Source organism: Vipera ursinii (assembly GCF_947247035.1).
Source record: "Vipera ursinii genome assembly, chromosome: 5".
In the NCBI taxonomy this organism is placed as follows: Eukaryota; Metazoa; Chordata; class Lepidosauria; order Squamata; family Viperidae; genus Vipera; species Vipera ursinii.
This window is the reverse complement of record NC_139518.1, coordinates 41,332,018-41,358,802: the sequence shown is the minus strand read 5'-3', so window position 1 is coordinate 41,358,802 and position 26,785 is coordinate 41,332,018. Positions and strand designations below refer to the sequence as shown.

At 37.2% G+C, this 26,785-nt stretch overlaps 1 protein-coding gene across 5 annotated transcripts in view; it reads right to left on the bottom strand.

Moving 5' to 3' along the window:
• The window catches only part of ARMC8 (armadillo repeat containing 8), an 82,416-nt gene extending 55,631 nt beyond the window's left edge, over positions 1-26,785 (bottom strand). For 2 of the 5 annotated variants that reach the window (XR_014492656.1, XM_083363722.1), the window contains exons 1-3: positions 25,911-26,785; positions 19,869-19,945; positions 8,944-9,015 (exon numbers count right to left, since the gene is read on the bottom strand). Coding sequence is in view for 4 of the 5 variants with exons in the window: in XM_083363722.1 (XP_083219848.1) it covers positions 8,944-9,015; positions 19,869-19,945; positions 25,911-25,955 (194 nt within the window). In the remaining variant the exon portion in view is untranslated. Of the gene's footprint in view, positions 1-8,943; positions 9,016-19,868; positions 19,946-22,018; positions 22,139-25,910 lie in introns of all 5 variants that reach the window. The other 3 variants (XM_083363724.1, XM_083363725.1, XM_083363723.1) reach the window with 3 other exon arrangements.

Below are 26,785 nucleotides of genomic sequence, written 5' to 3'. Positions count from 1 at the left end.
TACTAGACTAGATGACATCTTCAGTGGCATTTAGGGGGGAAGAGAGGCTTGAGGGTTGGTGCTGTCTCCAGATGGCTGTGCGATTGATTTGGATTCTGAGGGGTTCGTAGGCTGGTTGTAGGTCAATCTGCAACCATTTGCAGAGTCCCATGGTTACATGACTGCATGCTGTCAGTTTTGTTGAAATTAGCAATTGCTTCGTTTTCAGCAAAATCACACCCTTACCATTGGCTTGCTTAATGACCAATCATTAATGACAATTAACAACCAATCATATAATCTAGGATGCTTCATCCTTGTACAATCTCTTCCCTTATGTTTTTGGTATCCCATAAATAAAATATTTGTGATTACATAACTATGGTTTTTCATTACATCTAAATTAGAAAGGGGCGCGGTGGCTCAGTGGGTTAGGACACTGAGCTTGTCGATCAGAAGGTTGGCAGTTTGGCGGGTCGAATCCCGAGTGCCGCATAACAGAGTGAGCGCCTGTTACTCGTCCTAGCTTCTGCCAACCTAGCAGTTCAAAAGCACGTAAAAATGCAAGTAGAAAAATAGGGACCACTACGGTGGGAAGGTAACAGCGTTCTGTGCGCCTTTGGCGTCTAGTCATGCTGTCCAAATGACCACGGAGACATCCTCGGACAAGTGCTGGCTCTTCGGCTTTGAAATGGAGATGAGCACCGGCCCCTAGAGTCGGAAACAACTAGCACGCATGTGCGGGGGAACCTTTACCTTTACCTTAAATTAGAAAACAGTAACTTTTTGGATGATACAGGCTCCATTATGGTCATAACTTGAGGACTACATGTATGGCTAAAAAACAAAAATCAAACTCAATAACCATACATTGGGGATAACCTGCATATACCATTATAAACCTACATTAGACTAAAAGATTAAGAATTCTTATACTCCAACTTTAGAATAACTGTTTTGCTGTTGCTAAGAAATATCTGCACATAGCCTGCAAATCACTCAGGGATCTATCATCTCCTCATTGCTGCTCTACTCCATGAAAGTTTATGCCATAATAAATATACTCAAATTCTTCTATTGATTGTTGGGTGATTCATAGAATTTTTTATATTATATAAACGAAAGTTATCTAAAATAAATCTATTATAATACACATATCATGTATACTTTGTAACTACACTGGTAACATGTTTGGCATTATGATATATTGTACTCTTGGTTATTTAAAAGATATATAGCTATATTGATTGGATTCAGAAAGACCCTTAATTTTCTTCATTTTTGTTTTTCAGAAATTATTTCTAATAGTTACATATAATAATTCATGTTCCATTGCCTATGCACAACTCTCCCACAGTCAAAGTATACAGTCATGTGCATTTAACTCTTAAAGCAAGAAAACACCAATAGAGCCCAATGAATGCTGAGAATGCTCAGTGTTTAAGAAGTACTAATAGGTTTGGGAAAGAGGACAGATCATATGGAAGGAAGAATGGAATGTTAACAGTTCTACAGGAAAGAAACAGAATAGACAATACTGTCATACTACTATTTTTCATCTTATCAGTCATGTAATCTAAGATATTTAATCCTTTTGCTGTCTTTTCTCTTGTGTTTTTGGTAACTCATAAATAAAAAAAATATTAACTATTGTTTTTGTTACATCTAAATTAGAAAATATTTTTTTGGTTTGGAATAACCCATGCTCTCAGGTAGGTTGCAGTTTAAAACTGATTTCAAATCCTAAATTGTCCTGATTTTAATAAAATTGGAGGAGCATCTGGTGCCTTACAAATAATCTGGACTTCAATAATCCCTAGCATCTGCCCATGCTGATTGAACCTTATGAAAGGAATAATCCAAAACAGGTAGAATGCAAATAGTGGTTGCCAACATCTATTGAGTATTAGTATCCGTTTATCAGTAACTAGGAAACTTCCAACTGTTACATGCAAATAGGGAGAAAGAAAGGGGCATGAAGGCAAAATAGAGAAATCATGTGTGTATGTGTGTGAGTGTGTGTGTGTGTGTGCAATGTCCATAATAATTGAAATGGATCATTCTGTTCTCCTGTTCCATACAAACTCAGATTCATACTGTGATTCCTACTTCCCTTCAATAAATGTAACATTTGGTTGTTGTATCCTTTCTCAAGAACATGTTCCTCAACATAATAGAATAAAATAAACATTTCACTTCTATTGTTTTCAATTTTAACAGTTCTATTTTCTTAAAAGAAGCAATCAGAACTCGCATCAATCTATGGCATAAAAATTCATAGTAGAACACAGCACTGCATCAACAATTGAAATGCTAAGGACTGATGCATTCATTATTTGTTATTTCAATTTATATACCTGATCATTTCAAATGTATGACTTTCTTTCTCCTTATAGAGAGCCTACCAGCTATATAATCAGTAAAAAATTAGCCAAGAAAATGGCAGGAAGTTCTTTAATGATAATTTGAACAAGAATAAGAGTCAAAACCAAATATGCTGAACTTTGCGCCATTAAGTTTATTATCTTGTATGATTGAGTGACTTCCAAGAGATAAACCCTGAAACTATAAATAAACTAAAACTGTCTAAGATAGACTAATATAACATTATCTTTTTGGTTCAGGTAGATATAAGTGTATAATTTTTCCAAACCAAGGATAAGCAACAGCTGTTGGAAAAAAAAAGACTATCCTTCTTTAAAGAAAAAAGATAAATAAACGTATCAGCAATTCCTGTCAATTCTATGCAACAGAATTTAATAAATATATTGACCAGAAAGATACATCAGAATAGATGAATTAAGCTATATTTCCCCAGTTGCTAAAGGTAACTTTGACAATTTTCCCGCCTATATTATAATTTAGGTACTTACTACATGTTCAAACACCTCTGAATGCTAAGAAAGAACAAGCTTAACAGGATACACTTAATGAAATAAATGTTCCATTTGTCATTCTAATCATAGTTTTTTCATGTACATCAAAGTCTTGTTTACATAAAGCACTGTGGTTGGAGAATCATCACTAACTACTCTGGAATCACTGGAAGAGTGAAACAATACTTCTTCCTCTTTTCAATTATTTTATACTGTGGGAAGACAGCAAACCCCCTCCCCAGAGAAGAAAATAGTTTGGGGGGGGTATTATAAAAATGCAGAATATACTTCCAAAGTGAAAATACTCTAATCCTCAGAATGCTTTCTTTATTTCATTTAAATACCTAGGTAAAGATATCCAGCATAATAACAATGTCATAGGATGTCTCTACCAGCTAATACTGAAAAGTACTGGGCAGCCAAGGAAGCTGTCAAACCAACTGAAACAGAGACAAATTGTACTATAGATGATCAATTAATAAAACATTCACTGAATCTGTCCCGTAGCAATTTATGCCTCTTATTTTTCTAGACTTTTTCAGCTGAAAAGTATCTGAAAAAAAGTCATAGCTTTTAATAATAATCAGGAATTGACATTTTTGAGATCATTTTTTTAAGCTTCTCAGGGACATGCCCTCAGTTACAATTTCATACTGGATAAAAGATGCCAAACTATACAAAACCTGCCATTATGTTTCTAGCAAAATGAAGGAAAGGATTGTGTACAGTTGAAGGAAAATAACTGAAACTTTAGCCATCCTTTTGGGAATTGTACAATAGACCATTATATGAACAGATTTTAGATAGGAGGTTGGTCATGAATTCTGTTTCCTATAAATCCTACTTCTCCTCCTCAGTTCCTGCGTTACAATTTGGGAAGTTTTAAAACAAAATATAATTAGCATATTAAATGTTTTGCTCTCACATTCACTATTGACAAACATCATTTGTGCCTAATAAATGAGGTGAGGCAAATTAACACACCTCTATAAGTTATATTCACAACTTAATCTTGCAGCACACTTGCAGAATTTAGCTTCTTGTAATGTGAACAGAGTCAAGCTAGCACAGTGCAGGATTCATCCACATACCCTCCTTGCCTCACACTTAGAAGGCTTGCTAAGAATTTGTTAAGGAAATGTCCTTACATCAGGGTCTCCATCTTGGTGCAAGCCTACTGCTGAAGCAGGCTGGATCAATGTTACTTACATAAAAGAAAAGTGGTATTTTCCAGTGCAATTTTCTGTGAAAATATTGTTATTCAGATGGAAAGGAAGACTGAGGAAGTTTAGTAACATGCAGAATTCCAAATACCATGCTTCTTTCCCATCAGATGCAAGGCTTTCTGCCTCCATGGCCATTTCAACTGAAACCTCCCCAGCAAACAAAGCTGTATGTGTGTTTTAAGGCTTAGGGAAAAATACCAAACTTCCTAAGGTAATTATTCCTTGCAGTAACACCTGCGTTGCGTTCCTTATCCTCCCACCAACCTGCTTCTCTTCTCCAGTTATAGTGGCTAAATTTTTCTTCTCTCCACCAAATACGTGATCATGCTAGACAGGAGAAAAAGCACCTAAGCCAGTGATGGCGAACCTTTTAGAGACCGAGTGCCCAAACTGCAACCCAAAACCCACTTATGTACTGTCGGGTGCCGGGTGGGCATGGCCCATTGGGTGGGCGTGGCTCATTGGGTGGGCGTGGCTCATTGGGTGGGCGTGGCTGCGATGGTGACGGCAGACTGGGTGGGACTAAAAAGTTCAATCAATCAATTCCAACTTTGTGAGATCTTTTTTTTTCCCATGAGAAGTTGAAATTGATTGATTGAACTTTTTTTTTTTGCACACAGCAGCGGAGGCCTAAAGCGAAAAGGTTTTATAAAACCTAGCTGAAGGCCTAGGACTGGGGCGATGGTGCACATGCCCAGAGAGGGCTCTGTGTGCTACCTGTGGCATGCGTACCATAGGTTCGCCATCACGGACCTAAGTCTTCCATTTTCTCCCAACACCAAGCAGAGATTCTCTTCTGCCCTTTGTTGCTTTTCTTCAACAATAGGAAACACATTACAGATGATGTTGGGAAAAGTTGGATATTTCAATTTTTGTTGATTATAATTGAGAATTGGCTCAGCTTATTACTTTTGGTACTCCTGCTACAAAGTTAAATACATTTCAGCTTTCAAAAATTAGATTCGCCCTGAGTCTACTGACTTCTTGTGAGGCCTTAAAGACTTGATTTTGCCACTGGGTTTGGGGATCGGGATGTGTGGTTAAATCTATACAATGGCTGTTAATTGTTATTGACAGTTCTTGTTATACCTTGGATATTGACTGTGTTGTTAAATACTTTTTTGTCTCATTTTTATATATTTCTTGTATTATGTTTTTTTATAGTTTTAATTACTGTGACCTGCCCAGAAGCATGTATTTGAGATAGGTGCTATACGAATTGAAACAATGAATGAATGAATGCCAGATTAAGAACTTTGTGTGCACAGTGAACAAGATATTGGAGGAGAAATGAAAAATGTTGTAGGTGGATTTCAGCACAAATGACAGGACACTTTCTTCTCCTTTTTTAATTAAATTCAGGGATTAGGAAAAGGTATAGGATAAGGTGAATCATATTGTCAGGGGTTTTAGGGATTGTTTTTGTTCTCCTAAAGAATGACTTACTATATGAGCTATGGTAGTTCCTTGGCACTTGGGAAGTTATATTGTTTTTACTATTTATTTTGTTATACTATTGTTTTAAATCTTGTTACTGTTTTGGAGGTTTGTAAGGCATGACTGGAGTGGCATATAAGCCTAATAAAATACGTAAGTGCGATTCCATTGAAGTCTATGCAGAAGGAAGTCCAACTGAGTTTGAATGTTTAACTCAAACAATTACCAAGGATTGTTTTACTCCTTAGTAAAAATGCATAGAATTGCAATTATATACAGTAGTATGAGAGCTTTGGTATTTTATAAATGTCAAGGATAGCTAAACTTTGAGGACATTTTTGTCCACAATTGGTTCATCATCATCATTCATCTGTATAATATAAATAAATTCAAAAAGTTGATTTATTTTTGTGATTTCAATAGCTTCCTCATAAGAACAAGTCAAGTTTACTTTAGTAATGCAAATAAGGCATATTTTGGAAAAAATATTTACCGGTAATCATTAACCTGTTCCTATATTGTTTATCAAAAGTACTAGGTTGCACTTTAACTAAGTTTTACTAAGATACTTGATTACTTTATCAGCAACATATTCTTGGGTATATACAAGTTACATTTCTATGTAGCCATTGTCTGAGTCAAAAGCAATTCTTTGTACTATACTATTGTATGTAACAAACTCTTGCTCAGTTTGAAGTCCAGCACTATTGCTTTCATATTTTTTTTCAAATATGAGATTAAATATTCTAGTTTGCAATAAATAGCTTTTGCTTCTGTATATACATTTTAATTTTCAGTAACTAAAACCGTTTTTTGGTCCACTGTATCCTGATGCTAAATTAACTTGACACATCTATCCTACTGGTGACTGAGTACTGATTTCTTGCTTATTAAATGCATTTATATCCTGTCTTGAGTTGGAATGAGCCAAATTAGGTACTGCACAGTCTGCCTTAATTTTACCTTCACTAACCTAAAATCATTCAGTGAGTTCTATGATCTAATGGGAAAAAGAACCTGAATCTCTCCAGTCCAAAAAACATTGAAGGACTCTAGAATTTTTATATTAAGAATAAGAATTAATTTTATCATTTCTGTGTGGATTAACATTTTCTGATTGCTTAATATTAACAAATTAATGGATATATGCCTCCTGTTTGCTTATAATCTTTTGCTTTTATAACTCTAATTCCCATCTATTTTTAAAATGCTTGGATGTGTTAGTGTTACATTTGTATCACACAAAATAGTTATACTAATTTGACTGATAAAAGGCTTTATTTGTTTAGAAGATTTGTTTCGCCTTTCTAACCAATCAAGAATCAAGGGGGCCCTAAAGATACTGCACAAATGTAATGATCATATCTAGGAATTAATAAGTAAAAGAATAAAACATTCAGGTAAATAGCCATATCATTATTTTGCTTATGAAAATGTTAAAATAAAATCTGACAAATCAGATTTTAAACAAATGCAAATAAGACCATTTTTAAAGTTTTCAGAGTTTATGAGGAAGTTGATGTAAGCTTAAGGTCTTAACCCTATTTTAACCATCAAATAATTATGTTATTTCTTCTCCAAAATCAGAACAAAATTGCACTTCTGTGGCATGAACAAAGAAAGCACTAGATAGTGGACAAAAATGGTCTGATAGCTGCATCTGATCTGTGGATTATCTGGACCATAAGGTATGTCAAACCACATATCCTAAATCTCAAAACAGTGTTGTTTTGCCTTCAGGTTCCATGTACACTAGAGCACATTATGAGTAAACCATTATATACTTTAGTCATCATTATTTATGCTGACATTTTAATTCTGCTGACAAAAGCAAAAAACATCTTGATGCAAATGGAGGTGAAAAAGCCCACGTTAACAGATAGTACTTGGGTTGTGACAGCAATTGGGACCAGAATTTCCATTGTAAAGAAATGTGGCCACAGAGCATGACATCACGTGACATTGTTTAGTGACGGCAATCTCAACAGCCCGTTACTGTTGTAACCCAGGACCACACAAGTCTTTAAGCGACAACCTCATAAGACTATAACAAGAGAAAAAAAGCAAGTCTCTGGCAAGTAGGCCAGCAGATGACTGCTGTGGATGAGAGGGTTGTTTTTTTTGGGGGGGGGGCCTGCTGGCACATTTCATGGATAGGTGTCATGGGCATGAACGAAGGAGTGCAGGTAGCTGGGTTGGTGTCACAAGCAGGTACTATGGAGTATAGGTGGCTATGTGGGTGTTTTGGGTGGGCAAAAGAGCAGTGGGGCAACTTGTGAACCTCCTGTCTGCTTCCCCACTGACTTTGAGGGAAGATGTAAATGCTGATCATGTAACCGCGGGGAAACTGCAAGTGCAGAAACTTTCATAAGTCTCCCTAGTTTAGCGCCATTGTAACTTTGAATGATCACTAAATGGGTGGTCAAAACACAAAGACCACGTTAGTAGTTTATAGTGAGATCCAGTTTCGTCTAGTGGTTAAAGCACCAGAGAAGAAACCAGAGAAGTGTGAGTTCTAGTTCCGCTTTACATATGAAATCCAGCTGGGTAACTTTAGGCTGGGAGGGGGATCAAGACTTATTCGTTGAATGAGATCTACTGCCGGCAATGGGGAAAAAGTCGTGATACGTTGCACAACGTCACAAGTTTAACATGCCTGCAGTAGATCAACAAATGATTCAGAAGCCCATTATTTTAACAAAAGGAACTAAAAGCTTCTTCCATCAAAAAAATTAAGATCAAAAACAACAATAGTATGAAAGCATTATAAAAATGGAATTGGAAGTGTTTTTATTCATGTAGAGGCAGGATATTAATAAAAATAAGAATGGTGTTGAAGAATATGAGTCTTGTTAATGATCACAAGATTATTGATTTTCAAACTCCTTTATGGCAAAAGGTCCTAGGAATATGTAAAAAATTATGTAGATCCACAAATCTACATGAAACAACTTGATACTTTATTTTTATATGAGAAACTTGGTAACAGCACGTTAGACACTAAACAAATTGTAGGAATTTGCTATAGGAGATTAGTAATTAAAAGGCTGGAAGTTCTTTAACTTCACAATTTAAAAAGGAAGAGTAAATTGCTTCTTTTTTTAAATTAAAAGTATTTTTCCTCTAAATTCTTATATGCAATCTTCATGCAAGTAAGAAATGGAAGAAACAGGTTTAGGCATTTCTTTTATAAGTTTTATTAACCAGTGACTTTTGAACTATTTTCATAGCTTTGAAATAGACATTCTTTCCAAATTTTTTGGCAGAGATGTATCCATACAAGCAGTTTTTACAGTATAGCAAGGAATCAGATATACTAATCTCAGCTATCGAAAAAATCAGCGACAGTCAGGAAAATTAAATGTCCTTAATGGCTTAATGAAACTGCTGTGAATCAGTGAAAATGAGAGTAGCAGAGGACATACCTTGGAACTGCTCCCAAAACAATCAAGTTGGCTTTTTGTTTGTTGTTTCCAATTACAGCATTTTTCATATCTCTGTAAATCCAGAAAGAGAAAAACCCTAGTAAATTATGCTGAGATACTATTAGCTCAGTTTTGCAGAATGTAGCACCACTTAGTTGCTACATCTAAGCACTGAACAGGAAAAAATAACATCCCCAGTATTAATATAAATATCTGACATTTCTCTAATACCAGCTATTCAAACAGCAGAGATGTGTACTTGATCATTCATTATAAAGCCATCTGGCATACAGATCAGATAGCAATATCAAAATGCTAAATTAGGATTGAGTTAGAAGTAAAAATTTAAAAATTAAACATGAGAATCCCAATATGGCCAGTATTCCTACTTTACAGTGGCTGCATTTGAAATGAGGCTAAAAAGAAAGGCTAAAAATTGAATTTGGTTTACTTTAAACTGTCATATGGCATTATATCAATTATAACAACTTTTGATTTTATAATTTATAATTTTGTAAAAGGTAAAGGTTCCCCTGCACTTGCGTGCTAGTCGTTTCCGACTCTAGGGGCCGGTGCTCATCTCCGTTTCAAAGCCGAAGAGCCAGCGCTTGTCCGAGGACGTCTCCGTGGTCATGTGGCCAGCATCACTAGACGCCAAAGGCGCACAGAACGCTGTTACCTTCCCACCAGAGTGGTCCCTATTTTTCTACTTGCCTTTTTACATGCTTTCGAACTGCTAGGTTGGCAGAAGCTGGGACGAGTAACAGGCACTCACTCTGTTACGCGGCACTCGGGATTCGACCCACCAAACTGCCGACCTTCTGATCGACAAGCTCAGCGTCCTAAATTTTTATTCTTAGAGAAAGTTTTCCTAAATCTAGAGTTAAATGTTTTATACAACTGAAAAGTTGTACCAAGATTGATATGGAGATCTTTCAGGTAACTTTAAATGATCAATAATAAGAAATCAATGCAAAAAAATTGATTTTAAGAAATTAATCGCCTGATATTTTAAAGAAATGTTGAATAATTATCCTATGGGCATAATGAACATATCAATGTGATGTTAATTTATATTGCAACAATTTGAAACCTGCCAAATTGTAAAGAAATTGGGATTAATCATGTGGCAGCTGCATTTAAGAAGACTGTTTTACTCCAATGGAGAGATTCAAATGCTATGATTTTAAAACCCTGGATGGAAGACAAGCATTCATTTTATGCATACATAATGACTTTTTATCAAATTAATAGAATTTTAATAGAAATTCTGATAAATTTTACTCTTATAGTCAATAAAGGTTGTCCTCGACTTACGACCACAATTGAGCCCAAAATTTATGTTGCTAAGTGGGAAACTTGTTAAGTGAGTTTCGCCCCATTTTACAATCATTTTTGCCACATTTGTTAACTGAATAACATTGCAGTTGTTAAATTAGTAATACGGTTAAATGAATCTGGCTTCCCCACTGACTTTGCTTGCCAGAAGATTGTAAAAGGGGATCACATGACCCCAGGACACTGCAACCGTCATAAATGTGAGTCAGTTATATGGGGATGTTGCAACTGTCGTGTGAAAAATGGTCATAAGTCACTTTTTTCAGTGCCGCTGTAATTTTGAATGGCCACTAAAGGAATTGTTGTAAGTCGAAGACTACCTGTATTCTTTTTTCTGTTTTGTTACTGACAGGTGTTTTTGGTTTTTTGTATTTCCTTTTAATATTTCTATTTCGGCTTCTCCTTCCCTCTTGTTTATAGATTTGAAGAAATAAAAATAATGTTAAAAAACTAAATGTGGGCATAACCTTAAACAAGAAGTACTCTTATATATGACTCAATTACTCCAACTCGGCTCCTCCTGCCAGAGATTGCACTGTGCGTGCATTTCTGCAAATTTGAAACGTTTTCTTTCCAAAACCAGTTATAATATACTGTTTATGAAATAACCCCAATATTAATTTCCATGTAATTCTAAAGAAACCATGGTCAGAGCCATTTCAAATTTTTTTAGCTACCTTCAATAGCAGTAATAGCAAAGAAACAGTAACCAAGCATTTTGTACCAATATGGTGTTCCTGTTGCAACCAGTCCAAAACACAGGATTTCCCTATCCTAACTATAGCTGGTTTATTTACATAAGGCTACAAAAATACTTATTTTAAGTAATAGAAAACGCTGCTTAAGTTTAGCTCATTTTATCTGGGTTTCACTAATACCTATGCGTCAGTACTTTTGAGTAATTGCTGGTTTGCTTCAGAACCCTTCCTCAATTTCCAACTGACAAAAATGCAAAGCAAAAACAGCTAAAAATTAACCACATTCTCAAATTAAAGTCTTTTCAGCCCTAGATGAATTTCTCTTACTCATGCTGGATAGCTTTTTGAAGTTCAACTCAATTTCAAAAACAGTGTGCAATTTAGAAAAAGCACATATAAGTAACATCCACCAAACCATCCATATACAAAGAAAAGGTATGTTTCTGAGACATTCCATCACAGCCTCCACACAGGTCCTCCGAAAATGGCACACTGAGCAGTGAGGTGATTTTTTTTCTTCCTACTGACAAACTGCTGCTTTTGCCACCAAAGCTGGCTCTTTGGCAGTGCGTTCCTCAAATTTGAATGGGAGCAACAAGAAATGATCCAAGACAACCTTTGAACAATCCTGTACCTGCCTGGGGAGAGGAATCTATATTGTCAATCATTTTAGATTTTCTACTCATGTGATTTTCTTGGTAAAAATATAGGAGTGGTTTACTAGGCAGTATCAACTAATGCTTTTGCAACTCTCAAAATGATCATCTGCAGCCAGTATCTTCCTATGTTGCTGCTGTTCCATGCTGGCTTTAGCTAGGCTGCTGGGATGATGTTCGTGCTCTAGGACAGACATGTCAAACACAAGGTCCATGGGCCAGATCCAGCCTGCCATGTGGTTCCTTCTGGCCTGGGGACCTGCTCTGGAAACAGCAAGGACCAGCCCACGGCACCTCGGCCTGGCCCAGGCCGACCGGGCAGTGATGTACAACCTGGTGCCAGCCATCAAAGCCAGAACATGCTCAGCCTTAGATCCACAGGGCAGCCCTGGAACCAGCGATGGGCGCCCCCACCCACCCCCTGGGCGTGCGCACAAGAGGCAGCGAACAGGCAGAGGACTCTGGCATCTTTGCAGGCTGTCTTGCCCTGCAGGCTGACTTCACCCAGGATGCCAGCACTGGCCGTCTCCTGTGCGCACACCCAGGGAGCGGGGCAGAGGTGGCGGGGCAGCTCCTTGCTGGTTCCAGGGCTGCCCTGTGGAGCTAAGGCTGAGCGCGTTCTGGCTTTGATGGACACAACCAGGTTGTAGATCAGCACCACCACTACCCTCCAACCAGCACCTCCATGGCCTGCTCACTGACCTAGCCTCACAGCCATGAGGCTTCCCTTTCACCGGGACTGGTCCCACCCACCCACATGGGATAGTGATGGCCGACAGCAGCATGCATGCCAGCAGTGCTGGCAATCTCTCCCCCTCCCATCATCCCTTCCTGAGCATGGAGGAAGGAAAGAGATGAGAAGGGGAGGGAAGGGAGGGAGGGAGGGAGGGAGGGAGGAAGGAAGGAAGGAAGGAAGGAAGGAAGGAAGGAAGGAAGGAAGGAAGGAAGGAAGGAAGGAAGAGGCAACTTGGTTGGAGATGCTCCAGTTTATTTATTTATTATTTATTTTATTTATTATATTTGTATATCGCCCTTCTCCCGAAGGACTCAGGGCGGTGAACAGGGCACATATAAAATGCAAAATACAAAAGTTAAAAGAGGATTAAACAGAGCCCAAGCTAAAACAATAAATAATAGTATAAAAAACCCGCAGTAAAAACCCCAACACATCCCCCATCAGGCCAGGCCAGCTTGTTCAAATAAATAGGTCTTCAGATCGCGTCGGAAGGAGCGAAGGTCAGGCGCCGACCAGAGCTCAACCAGCAACTGATTCCATAAGTCCGGGGCGCCCACAGAGAAGGCCCTCCCCCTTGGGGCCACCAGCCGACATTCTCTGACCGGTGGCACCCTGAGGAGGCCCTCTCTGTGGGAACGCACAGGGCGGAGGGAAGTTGATGGAAGTTTATGCAGTTCTGCTTCAGTCCTAGATCCATTGAGACTTGGGCTCAAAGGAGAAAGCAATTTTGTGTTCTCTTTTGTCACAGACAGGACTTTATTGGCAATCCAAGTTAACATTGGTATTCTTGAATTATGAACTCTTAGGAAAGTATCCCCTCCTTGTGTGTTGCAAACAGCCATTTCCAGTGGGGAAAACAGGACAAAGGAGAGTGGGGGAAAATATTTTCCTTTGTTATACTTCCAGTCTGAATTAGACCATGGCAGGGTCCATACAGGAGAGCTCTTTAAAGGATTATGTATTAGTAGAAAAGCAACTAACTCATCTCTGTTCCTAAATGCTAAAGCTGTTGCACATAAAAAACAGAGGTGCTCTGATCAACTATCACAGACAACATTTTGACAGTTTTACTGTTGTCTGTGGACACTCCCACCACAGGCACTTCCCGACACAAGCGATGTTGAGCTGGCCACGCCCACCCTGGTCACTCCCACCCCCACTATGCCCACCCTGGCCCCACAAGGTCAACCACAACCTTGATGCGGCCCTCAATGAAATCGAGTTTGACACCCTGCTTTAGGGAATGTGTGTGTGTGTGTAACTTTTATTGATATCTTTAAACAAGAAGTTAAAAAGTAATACAAACCATTAGAAAGGAAGGAAAAAAGAAATCATTATGCAAAACAAAAAGGCCAAAAGAAGAAGAAAAAGGTAAGGAGAATTAGAAAGGAAAAAGATACAAAGAAGTGGCTGCCAATATTCTTCACACCCATTAATATATTTTAACTTCACTCTAAACCGTCACCATATTACTTTTCTTTATATGTATATAAATCACAATCTTTTTTATATTTACACAAAAATTCCAAAAGAGACTCCCAATCATCCATAAATGTAGAAAATATATTTTTTGGAATCAAAGCCTATTTATCCATTTCAACAAAATCTGTCAATTTCATCGACCATTCCTCCATAATAGTGTTGAATCTTTCCATCTTTATGCATATAGTAATCTGTCCATAGTAATCGTATGTTGAAATAATATTCTGTGTTTTTTCTGTTTATTCATTAGTTCTAAAAGGAAAAGTCCAATTGAATATTGATCTTTAAAATTCTCTGTATCAAAATATGCATTTGAATCAAAACCTTTACCTTTTTTATATGTCCACCAAGCATTATAAAATGTCCCTTCATACTGTACACCAGGGGTCTTCAAACTTGGCCCTTTTATGACTTGTGGACTTCAACTCCCAGAATTCCTCACCCAGCATGCCTGGCTGAGGAATTCTGGGAGTTGAAGTCCACAAGACATAAAAGGGCCAAGTTTGAAGACCCCTGCTGTACACCTTTCCTACATACATTTGAAGTGCCTTTATACATCTTTATGCGTTCTTTGACATCTTGTACCAACAATGTATCTTTTAATAACATTTCTCTTTGGAATCAAAACACAATATAAATTTCAACCCTTTTTGCCATTTATTTTCCTACTGATCTATCTGCATATTATAATTAAAATTTGTAGCCTACCTTTTCATACATTTTTAACTTATTCTTCCCATGTTTTAAATTACAACAAGAGTTTATACATTTCAGCAGTTACATGTTCATTGTAAGTACACAATTGTATTTCAAATTCAGTCTTATTTTCCTCCATATGTCATTTTTATCCATTTTAAATGTTTCTGAGAGTTATAAATAGAAAAACCACTGACAACTATATCCTCCTGCTATTAATTGCTATTTTGATTTAGTTTTAAATCACCTTCGATAGTTTTCCAGTAAGTCCCAGTACATCAGCTAGTTAAATTTCCAGGTAGGTCTGCCAGCTCTCTTCTATGATGTGATTCTTGAGCTGGGATCCATAAATGTGTTTTGGGAACCAACTGAGTTTATATCTATTCCATATCCTCAATATTATCTAATAAAATTTTTAAAGTTTACATTAAGTTTAACTTTGTCATAGCATAACTGTACATGTCATGAAAACATCAGGTAGTCACTTAATTGTAAAAGTCTCTTGTATCTCAGGAATTTACATTCTTTCATCTATCAAACAACAAGCAATGTAATACAATTTCAAATCTGGTAAATCCAACTTTCTTTCCTTTGCATCTTGCAACACTTTATATTTAACTTTTTTTCTCTATCTATCTAAAATATAGATATATTTTTTGCCATTATTTAAATCAGTGGTCCCCAATCTTTGCGGTTTGATGCCTCACTAGAGGGGAGAATGGAACTGGGCTGCACGAGAGGTAAATCGGTACGTGTGCATACATGCAGTCCTTGTGCACACGTGTGCAGCTAGACTTGCACAAGGGGCAGGCCGGTGTGCACACGCACAAATGGCCACTGGCCTGCCCCTTGTGCAAGGGCCACTCACTTGGCTCAATCTGAATAGGCCACGGCCTGGTAGTGGGCCCTGGCCCAGGGCTTGGGGACCCTGGTTTAAATGGTACACAGGGTACATTTAAACAGGTAATCCCTGAAACAAAGCCATTCATGGCAAAAGATTCATTTTTATCCAAGATTCTCCCCAACAGTAACAATTCTCTTTTAGTGAATTCCTCAAACATTTCCCACAAAATCCCTGGTGAAATAATCTTATCTATCTGTAAATTATTCTAGTGATTCTCTATGTCTTTCTCCTAATTTAGCAGCTTTACTTCTGGCTGTCATGATGAGAAAGTGAAAGCATGTCAATTTCTATGGTGAAAGTAAAAGGCAGGTTTCTCCTTGTTTTACTCTTTTGCTTTTCGCTCTCTGTACTTAATCTCATAGCTTAGCTTATATTACCCATATCATTTTGTAAAATGGCTTACAACAGTTCATTTAGTGACCTTCAAATTTACAACAGCACTGAAAAACGTGACTTACAATCGTTTTTCACTTACTAGATTGCAGCATCTCCATGGTCACATGATCAAAATTTGGATGCTTGACAACTGGTTATTTATGAACCAGGGTCTTGTGATTACCTTTTGCTGCCTTCTGACAAGCAAAGTCAATGGAGAAGCCAGATTCACTTAACAACCACATTACTAATTTAACAACTGCAATGATTCACTTAACAACTATGGCAAAAAAGTTCATAAAATGGGGCAAACTCACTTAACAAATGTCTTAGCATCCTTATGGTCATGAGGATGGTCGTAAATTGAGGACTACCAATATTATTATTCAAGTACCAGCTACATCTGATACCGATAGAAGGCAACATCATTAATGAATAAGCAAATAATGTTAAGAATTCCACAAAAAAATAAGAACAAAAGTTAAACATATTATCTAGACTTTCATATAACATTACATTGCATGTAACTCAACTTACAACATGACCAAACTTTAGATGCTTGGCAACATGGCTGCATTTGCTGCATCCTGCAGTCAGGTTTTACAAAGGTTTTCCTGAAAACTAGGACTTATTTCCACTGGCTTGCTTTAACAACTACTGTGTTTGTGTAACAACCCCAGCAGTTACTTAATGCTTGCCACAAAAAAGAGGTCAAATCAGGTGAATTACATGACCAACCCATTTTGACTGTCATAACATAATGGCTTTAGCTCCATTATGGTTGAGGATACTATCTATATCTATGTGTGTTACAGAAACCAAAATGGACTAGGATTCCATAAAAACTAATTGTGAGTTTCTAGTACAAATAGTCCTTGATTACAACCATTCATTTAGTCACCATGAAGTTACAACAGCATTGGAAAAAGTGACTTATGACTGGTTTTCACACTTATGACCATTGCAGTACACCCAGTTACATGATTAAAATCCAGGTGTCGGGCAATTGGCATGTGTTTGCAACAGTTGCACTGTCCAGGGTCTGGAACAAGCAAAGTCAATAAGGGAAGCTACAGTCACTTACCAACCACATGATCCAATTAACAATTGCAGCAATCTGCTTAACAACTGTAGCAAAAAAGGTCGCAAAATGGGGCAAAACTCTCTTAACAATTGCCTTGCTAACAATAGAAATTTTGGGCTCAATTGTGGTCCTAAGTTGAGAACTACTTCTACTAAAGTATAGCTTTGTAAATCAGACATTTTGGACATCATTAAATGAAATCTTCCTTACATGAAGCATATGTAATATTTTGTAGATGATACCCTCATTAGTGGCCAAAACTGTGGAAACCTTTTGGGAAAAGTGTACATTTGAGGTTTGATGGCTAATAACACCACTTTTTTTGGAGTAGTACCATAAAATTATATACCAATGGAAAGATAATTTAATCAAGAATTTATTTATTGTGCCCTTTTAATGATAGTTCTAATGTTCAGTATCCATTTCAAATCCTGGAGATTATAGAACCCCAAAATTTGAAGGATTCTACTGTTGAGACTGTGTTGTCTAATATAGTAACAGGTGGTAGAGTAGGAGTGCTCCTCCTAAAATCCACTAATATCTCTACAGTTTTAAGTGTGTTCAGCTCGATTGTTCTGGCTGTACCACATGGCTAGTTGTTCAACCTCTTGTTTATATGCAGACTCATCACCGTCTCAAATGAAACCAATGACTGTGTGGTATCATCTGCAAACTTCAGTACTTTAAATGAGGGATCCTTTGAGATGCAATCATTTGTACACAGAGAAAAGAGTAATGGAGAGAGCACACAGTCCTGAGGGGTGTCTGTGCTAACTGTTCAGGTGTTCAATGTGATTTCCCCTAGCTTCACCTGTTGCTTTCTATCTGTCAGAAATCTTATAATCCACCTACAAGTATGGATAGGCATAGCTAGATGAATCAGTTTAGAGTGAAGAATTTCTGGAATGATGGTGTTGCATGCTGAGCAGAATTCTACAAAGAGGACCCATGTATAAATCTCTGGGGATTCAAGATGTTGTAAGATGTAGTGCAATGCCACATTGAGAGTATCATCTGCCAATCTATTTGCCGATAGACAAACTGCAAGAGATCTAACAACAGATCTGTGATGATTTTAAGGAGGGCCAGCACTAACCTTTCATAATTATCAGAGCATCCAGTCTGTAGACATCCAAAGAAACCCTTGATGGAGGGTTTCTTGGCAACTGGGATGATTGTAGAGTGTTTGAAGCAAGAAGGAACATAACACATCTCCAGTGATTTATTAAAGATGGGGTGAAGATGGGAGCCAGTTGATCAGTACAGATTTTCAAGCAAGTAGTAGTTACTCCATCTTGACCTAGTGCTTTTCCGATCTTTTGTCTAGAACAGCAGTTCCCAAACTTTTGGGGTCTGTGGACCAGCAGCAGTGGCAATGGGTAGGGGATGGTTGCATGCATGCAACCTAATCCTCCGTATGCAGACATAAAGCTTCACAAGCTTGTCTACCGCTTGCACAGTATGGCTCCCAATAAGCTGCAGATCGTTAGTGTGCCATGCCCGGGGCATTGGGGACCGCTGGTCCATTAAATAGATCTCACACATTTTTTTCTAGGATCACCAGTGATGGAATATAAATCATATAGTTTAGTCAGAAATTCATAGGATTTTCAACATGAATTTGTAGTAGGCAATTATTGTCAAAGTATATGGAATTCATTGGTACAGTAAGGGATTTCTTATAGCTATTTCACATACGAGAAGCCAATAATTCTTTTGGAGTAACCAATGGAATTTGTATACAACACTGGAACATCAATTCAATATATGATTTCTAGAAAAAATTATATTCATTTTTATCCAAAAAGAGAACCAGCATATTTTCCTCTGGAAAGGAAAACCGACAGAAAATGAAATGAAATACCCTATGTATTGCCCAGCTTCCTTACCATGCTAACCTAAAGTTATCAACTGCAACAGAAACCAATTCTAGATATTCTCCTGAAGCCAATAAATGTTTAAATATGGCACATTCTGTATCTATGTAGAAATCTATGTACCTGTTTAGATTAACCACAAGAGAGGTTAATCTAGGGCCAAAGCAAAAATTCTCTTATTTTTAATTACCGTTTAACCACGTTAATTAATCCTGATCTCTATATTCCACTTGTTTTTTCTCTTAGGTACAATACAAAAATACAAAAGCACAAACAAATGGGTTTTTCATCCTTGCTGTCTTTATTTGCCCTATTTAGAATTAATGATTGTTCACCTTATCAAAATAATGACACACAGACTAATTCAGAAACATATTTTTCATATTAGATTAAATGAACTTGGTTGAGGTCAGATGGTAGAACATACTGGAGCTGCTTAAATCACAATCAAGCCATACTTTTTAAAATTCATTTGTTTTATGAAACCATTATGATTATCATGCCATTACACATAATGTACTGTGCTTAAACAGAAAATTCCAATAAAATTCTTATAACCACAGGTGAATTTTATTGTAATCATATTGAATTATGCTTTTAATGCTACATCTAAATTCTAATAATTTATATATATCAGATGCTCATTTTTCAAGTGTTAAGACAAAATATATGCATAATTTTAAATTCATGATTCAATTTAAGATGTATATTACTTTTACTTTAAATTTGTAATATGTAGCAAAAGTATCTTAATTTGTATCTTTTAAAACACTGGGGAATTCTCATCAGATGTGAAGGTGAATACTATGCAGGCAGGAAAAATACATTAATATCAGTTGTATAAAATGGCAGACAAGATTTAGAAATCAAACCAAAAATACTGAAACTGCCATGCGTGGAAAGTTAAGTAAAGAAATTTATTTTGTTAATACGTTAACAAAAATAGTAACTGAGCATATTTCATTAGTAATACCTCAAATACATAGTTTTTGTTGAAGTATAAAAAGCAAGTAATGAAAATGATTCAAACAAAGCTAACAATTTAAAGGCACAATAGCAAAAAAGTTTCTAAAACTTACATGACACCCTGAAGAACTTTTTGAGGATCAGGATCAAATAATCTGTCAACATAATGGCGACTACTTGCTGTAACTTCCTGTAAGCAAATACAGTTGAGGTCCATCAGCGATATACATTTTTACAAATTCAAGAAAGCAAGACTCTGAAGCAGTAATACTTATTTGTAACAAATCTGAACCCTAAGGATATAAATATTTTGGAATATGTTATTCTATAAAATTGGACTCTATTTATTCAAAATTTCATACTAATTTAAGGAGCTTCTCTCCTTCCTTATTTAGCCAGTTATAACAAAATCCCCCAATAAATATGGAAATACTTGTAGAAAGGTTTATGGGAAAGTCAGAAAGAATAGTTAAGCAAGCTGGTCTCTGTGTTCTGACAGGAGTTATTTTTTAAGCTCATTTTATTGGGATAGTGACAACAATTTCTTATCAGAGAAATACCAAAATACAATGTAGTAGTAATGCAAAAATAATCATTTCAATTAAAAAATAAGCACAAAATTTTTGAATTGAATGGATACCAGCAATAACAAACTAAGAAAAGAAACAGGAATGGACTGAAATTAATTTCAGTATGATTAGTAATAAAGATTTCCAATCTCTAACAGTTGAACAATAGATGAACAATTATTCATCTACCCATTCTTAATTATATACCAGTATTAAAAAGAATAATTTTGGAAATAATAGCTAATAGGTTCTTGAAATATTGAAAGTTCTATTCACTTGTGATACAATTCAAAATGAACTTAATCGCATGTAGGGATTAGATTTTATGTTATACAGAATTTCGCTATCAATGAATCATTCCTCTCTTCTGCTTCCTCTTGTACTCATCCAAATTTTTCAAACTTAAAAGTGGGAGGGGCATGAAGGAAGAGAAAGTAATGTTTTGATATTGATAGCAAAAGTCCTTATCAGCAAAATAAGGCTTTTATAATACTAAAAACAAAAATCTTTTTGGAAGAAGGCAATGGCAATCCACTTCCAAAATGCTTCCAAGAAAACATTATTGGCTATAATTAACAAGAAAAAATATTAGCAGCTTTAAACTTGTATGCCACCTGGCCCACAACTGCTCCGTAATGATAACAACTCTGTATGCAGCGGCTGACAAAAAAGGCAACTGCTTAAGGATGTTCAAAAAATAATTAAAAAGCCAACAATGTAATGTCTTAATACAAATCCCTATGTCTGCACCTGAAGTATTGCATACAGTTCCGGCTTAATTTATGATACAAAGATATCATAGGTCTGGAAAAAGACTAGGAAGTCAACCAAAATGATGCAGCTAAAAACGTCCTGTAAACAAGTAGTCTTGAAAAAATGCAGGTGAACGATACCTGATTATACAAAATCATGGCACAGAGTGAGCAGAGAAACATTTTATTCTTTGCCTCTCTATGGCTTATTTTTTTTTGATAAAAATGTCATTGACATGGGTACAGGAGCAAAAAAGGTGAAAGTGACATCAGTCACATCCCAATGCTACTATACAAATTATGTACTACATGCCATTCGCATCATGATACAATTGATAGGTTACACCAGGGGTGTCAAACTGCCGGCACACAGGCCGGACGCGTCATCCGGAAGCTGCGCCCACCCCATTGCTGGCAATGGCACGATGTCACGTGACTTCACGAGTTTGACATGTCTGGGTTACACAATGTGCATAATCTGTGTGAAGTCATAATGTGTATAACACTATTGTGGTTGGTCCTAGGCATCTAGGAAGCTGTTATACTTATTAAAAACTATCCCAGCAGTTGAAGTGTTTTTTTCAAATAATGTTTAGAAAAATTGTGCTTTCAAGCAGGTCTATCCATACTGACTTTTATAAGTAGCAGTACAGTGCATCTTTCATTCACATGTAACACTAGCCAAATATGCTCAGACTTGCTACTGGTCCACTTGAACAAAGACATGACTTTTCTTCATTAACATTATTCTTAGAATTACATTGATTTACAGGAAATTCAATACTTGCTTTCAAGGAAATTTGACTTTCATTTATTACAACTTACATGCCACTTCATTTCTAGACTCCAGAGACTTACAACGTGACATTTGGAAGATTAAAAATAACATTACTACAACTACAACTGATGACCAATGCATTACTATTCAGGGCAGCATCTTACTTGTCTTCAAATGACTTTTCGGGGGTCCTGAAAATTGTATTCCTTCAATTATGGGATCTTTGTCAAATTGATGAACAGATTCCGCTTGGAGGCGGCCTTTCTGGAGGCATTCGTAAAGGGCTTTAAAGAAGACAACCAGCATCTTGAATTACACAAGGAAGTTATATAACAACTGGTGCAGCTCCCATAATCTGTGATGTTACATAGGCAAATTTTGGGGTACCAATAATTACACAGGCTGCTATATGTTACACCAGAAGGTCAGAAGATTTCAGAAGGGCAAGGATAGTCCCATGTAGAGTGCATTACACTGATCTACCTAAAGGTGACAAGGTCGAGAGTGACAAAATAAAGCTTCCTGATCCAGAAAGGTCATATATGGCATTCAATATATAATTGTGCAAAGGCCATCACGGCTATAGCCTCTATCTGCTGTTCAACCAGGACTCCTGAGTTTAGGAGGATTCCAAGTTGGTCAGCTCCTTCTGGTGAAATATCTCATCCAAAATAAGAGAAAAACACCTATCTCTGGACTCATATAGCTTCATACAGACTCATATAGTCACTGTTTGGAAGAATTTACTCTCCTAATTTATAATTTTCTAATCAGTGATTCTATTATTTCTCCAACACAGGAGCAGATTCTTCTAATTATCTCCTTTGCCTGATAAAAATACTTTTTTTTCATTTTTTTTCATTATTTTTTTTATTGAAAAGTTTTAAAGTAAAGTTTTCCTTTAAAAAGCCCCCCTTCCCCCTCCCCCCTCCCCCCCTACCTCTCCCCCTCCCCCCTCTACCTCCCCCCCTCCCCCCCTCCCCCCCGACTTCCCAGAGCTAAATACAAGGTATATATATATATATATAAAAAGCAATCATAAACAACCATATACTAACAACTATAAATTCTAAAATCCATCACTCTCTAACTTATATAGGATAATACAAACCTTAGCAATATTAAATATATATAAAAAACTAAAATAGAAAAAGAAAAAAGAAAACGAAAGAAGACTTATTCGAATGCTACATAAAACTTCTTAACCCTATACTTGTTCTGGATAAACTCAATCCATTTTCTCCATTCCATAATGTAACGTTCTTGTGAATGATCTTTCAAATAGGCCGAAATCTTCGCCATCTCTGCCAGGTCGGAAACCTTTAAAGTCCACTCTTCTATAGTCGGCAGTTCCTCTTTCTTCCAATATTGACCTATCAAAAGTCTTGCTTCCGTAACTAAGTTCAACATCAATTTGGTGTCCACAACTGTAGCGTCTGCAATTATTCCCAACAAAAAAAATTGCGGACAAAACTTTATCCTCCGTTTAAAAATCTTCTGCATATTCCACCAGACTTTTATCCAAAAAACCTTAACCATCTTACATGTCCACCATATGTGAAAATATGTTGCATCTTCATCACCGCACCTCCAACATTTAGGCTGGTAATTCGGATACATACTTGCAAACTTTTTAGGATCTAAATGCCATCTATAAAACATTTTGTAAAAGTTCTCTCTTAGATTTTGAGCTTGAGTAAATTTTACGTTCCTCACCCAAATCTTTTCCCACATGTCCATTGTAATAACTTCCTGAATGTTTTGGGCCCATTGGAGGCGGCCTTTCTGGAGGCATTCGTAAAGGGCTTTAAAGAAGACAACCAGCATCTTGAATTACACAAGGAAGTTATATAACAACTGGTGCAGCTCCCATAATCTGTGATGTTACATAGGCAAATTTTGGGGTACCAATAATTACACAGGCTGCTATATGTTACACCAGAAGGTCAGAAGATTTCAGAAGGGCAAGGATAGTCCCATGTAGAGTGCATTACACTGATCTACCTAAAGGTGACAAGGTCAAGAGTGACAAAATAAAGCTTCCTGATCCAGAAAGGTCATATATGGCATTCAATATATAATTGTGCAAAGGCCATCACGGCTATAGCCTCTATCTGCTGTTCAACCAGGACTCCTGAGTTTAGGAGGATTCCAAGTTGGTCAGCTCCTTCTGGTGAAATATCTCATCCAAAATAAGAGAAAAACACCTATCTCTGGACTCATATAGCTTCATACAGACTCATATAGTCACTGTTTGGAAGAATTTACTCTCCTAATTTATAATTTTCTAATCAGTGATTCTATTATTTCTCCAACACAGGAGCAGATTCTTCTAATTATCTCCTTTGCCTGATAAAAATACATTTTTATATATAAATGTGCCTACTCTCAAAACCAAAAGTGTTTATGGGGAGCTGTTGAAGATATTATGCTATATCAACTGCTGACATTACAGATTTGAAATATTTTTTCAATAATAAAGCTAATATTTTAGCACTAAATGTTTAGCACTAATATTTTAGCACTTAATTATCGAGATTTAAGACAGCTTCTTTTAGGGATGTTGCCAAATCCATATCCTGAGATAAATCAAATTTTAAAAAATATCATTCTGCTTCTATAGGTAGAAATATTTCAACATGGATTGTATACCCTGATTCAATGGATGATCAAGAATAACAAAACCCATTCCTGAAATCAGTTCATTAAATGAAGCTTTCCTTGCAGTCCCTTATTTAGAAACTTGACTACAAATTTTAACACAAAAAACTATTCTATAATCATACTCACACAAACATATATAGATAAAACACTGTGGTTTGCTGCAGAAATATTGTCCATCGTACAAACTAACTTTTTTCTTCTTTTTTCAATGGATGTTAGGTGTAAAGAAAATGTACAGACCCAAGACTTCCACACTTTATTATAAGCCTTTCAAAGCATTGGAACATATCCAATTTACAAGATAATCGATTTTTGCAAAGACAGAATCCTAACAAAATCATGTTTAAAGCAACACATTTCTTAAATATCCTTTTCACAGATACAGCCACATTTATAAGCGACACTGAAGTAGCTAGAGCAGCATAATCATCTCCTCCCCACCCAACCTACAGCACTACAGAAAGTGGAAATCCAACTTTAACAGATGCAAATACAGACTGGCTAAACAAGACTTATGGGACTACTTGTATCAGAGTGGAATATACTTTTTAGTGCATATACTCTGTGTGCGAGAAAGTGTGCGTGTTTTCTGTGTGTGTCTATACTAAAAAACTAACTCAATGAAACTTCACAGTAACCGGCTACAAAAAAAAAAGAATTGTACTGTACAATTAACAGCTGAGCAAAATAGGAAACTACAGCAGGTGGAACTTGCAACTGCTATAACTTTTTTTCTAGACTTCTGCGGAATGCCCCTCTAATTGTGTTCAGATTCAACACTAGGAAATAAATCAGGCATTTAGAAAATTAAATCTAAAACTAAATCAATTACTTATACACGTTTTTCCCACTCTAATAAAAATATCAGAACTTCTATGGAGAAAAAATTCTGCCAGATTTTTTACTTCCTAAAACTAACAAAGAGGAAAAATGAAATAAAAAAATCATTCGCTTCCTCGAAATCTACGGATATAAGACGAGAGCTGCTACTGTTCTTACCCCCGTGACACCTTAACCCAGAAAATAACGCAGCGGGGGTTAGCAATTGTACTTCCTTCAGAGGAAAAGTCCAGCAGTTGGACATCCCCCAATCTCCCCAGCCCACCTCAAGGCGAAAAGCAGCAGCCAAGGCTCTCCTTCTCCCTCCGGTTAGCTGCAAGAAACGGGGGGGGTGTGTGGAAGACGAGCTTCCAGGAGGGCGGGACTCGCTACGAGCCACCTAAGAAGGTAGTCCTTCACTCGCCCAGCCGGACCCAGAGGACCAACCCCGCTTCCCCCGGCCAAGGGAAGGGAGAAAGAAGACCGCCAAACGGAAGCCCTGACGCCGCGGACTTCCTTCGCCAGGAAGCAGAAGTCCTAGCCTCGCCGTTGCTGCTGCGGGCCTGCACTTACCGACAGGATACTCATGCGGAGCGGTGTCTCCAGCACGCACGCCATCTTGACGCACGCCAATGGCACCAGCCCTTCAACCCCGCGCAAGAGCGGGTGCCAGCACTGCTGCGATGACTGTGAGTGCTGCTCTCGCTGCTGCCGCCGCCTCCTCCGAGCGCGCCCACATCGCCGGGGGAGATGGAAGGAAGGAAGGAAGGAAGCGAGCAACTACATCCCGTCCGTTGAAATAGCGAATAGGGAGGGGGGAAAAAAGCAGTTTCTTCGGCAGCGAGCAACACGCATGCGTGGCGACGACTTGTTGAAGGGAGGGAGGGATTATTTCCGGAAGTAGGTAATTTACTCCCACCTGTTTACAGAATATCGGGACGAGGAGAAGCGTGAAACGGGATGCGCCAACTCGACTTTCGGATGTTTGGGCGTTGAGCCAATTGGGGGGGGGGAAATAGAGGCCGGCGTGCGCATGCGTAACGGTAAAACCACCTGTCAGAATTTGTCCTTGGCAAAGTGAACGAGAGAAACAGATAAGGAATTCGTGTGCTTAATCCTGGTACGCCATCTATTGACAATTGCGTTTTAGAAACATACGCTTCTAACGCGAGTGAGGAAAAATTGCACATCGTTGATGTGTAGTTAAGTATTTAGAAACAAAGTTTGGTATTGCGGTGGGATGCAACGCTTTTTTAAAATAAGTTTTATTAAATAAGTTTTCCACAGATTAAAAACATTAAAATGTTGAGTTGAAAGTAAGAATAAAGAATTTAAGTGTAGAGGAAAGAAAAAGAGAAATAGAATAGGAAAAGGAAAAGGAAAAAAGTTATAATATAGTGGCTTCTGATCTTAACAGCAGTTACAAATGCTTTTATAAATATTTTTAT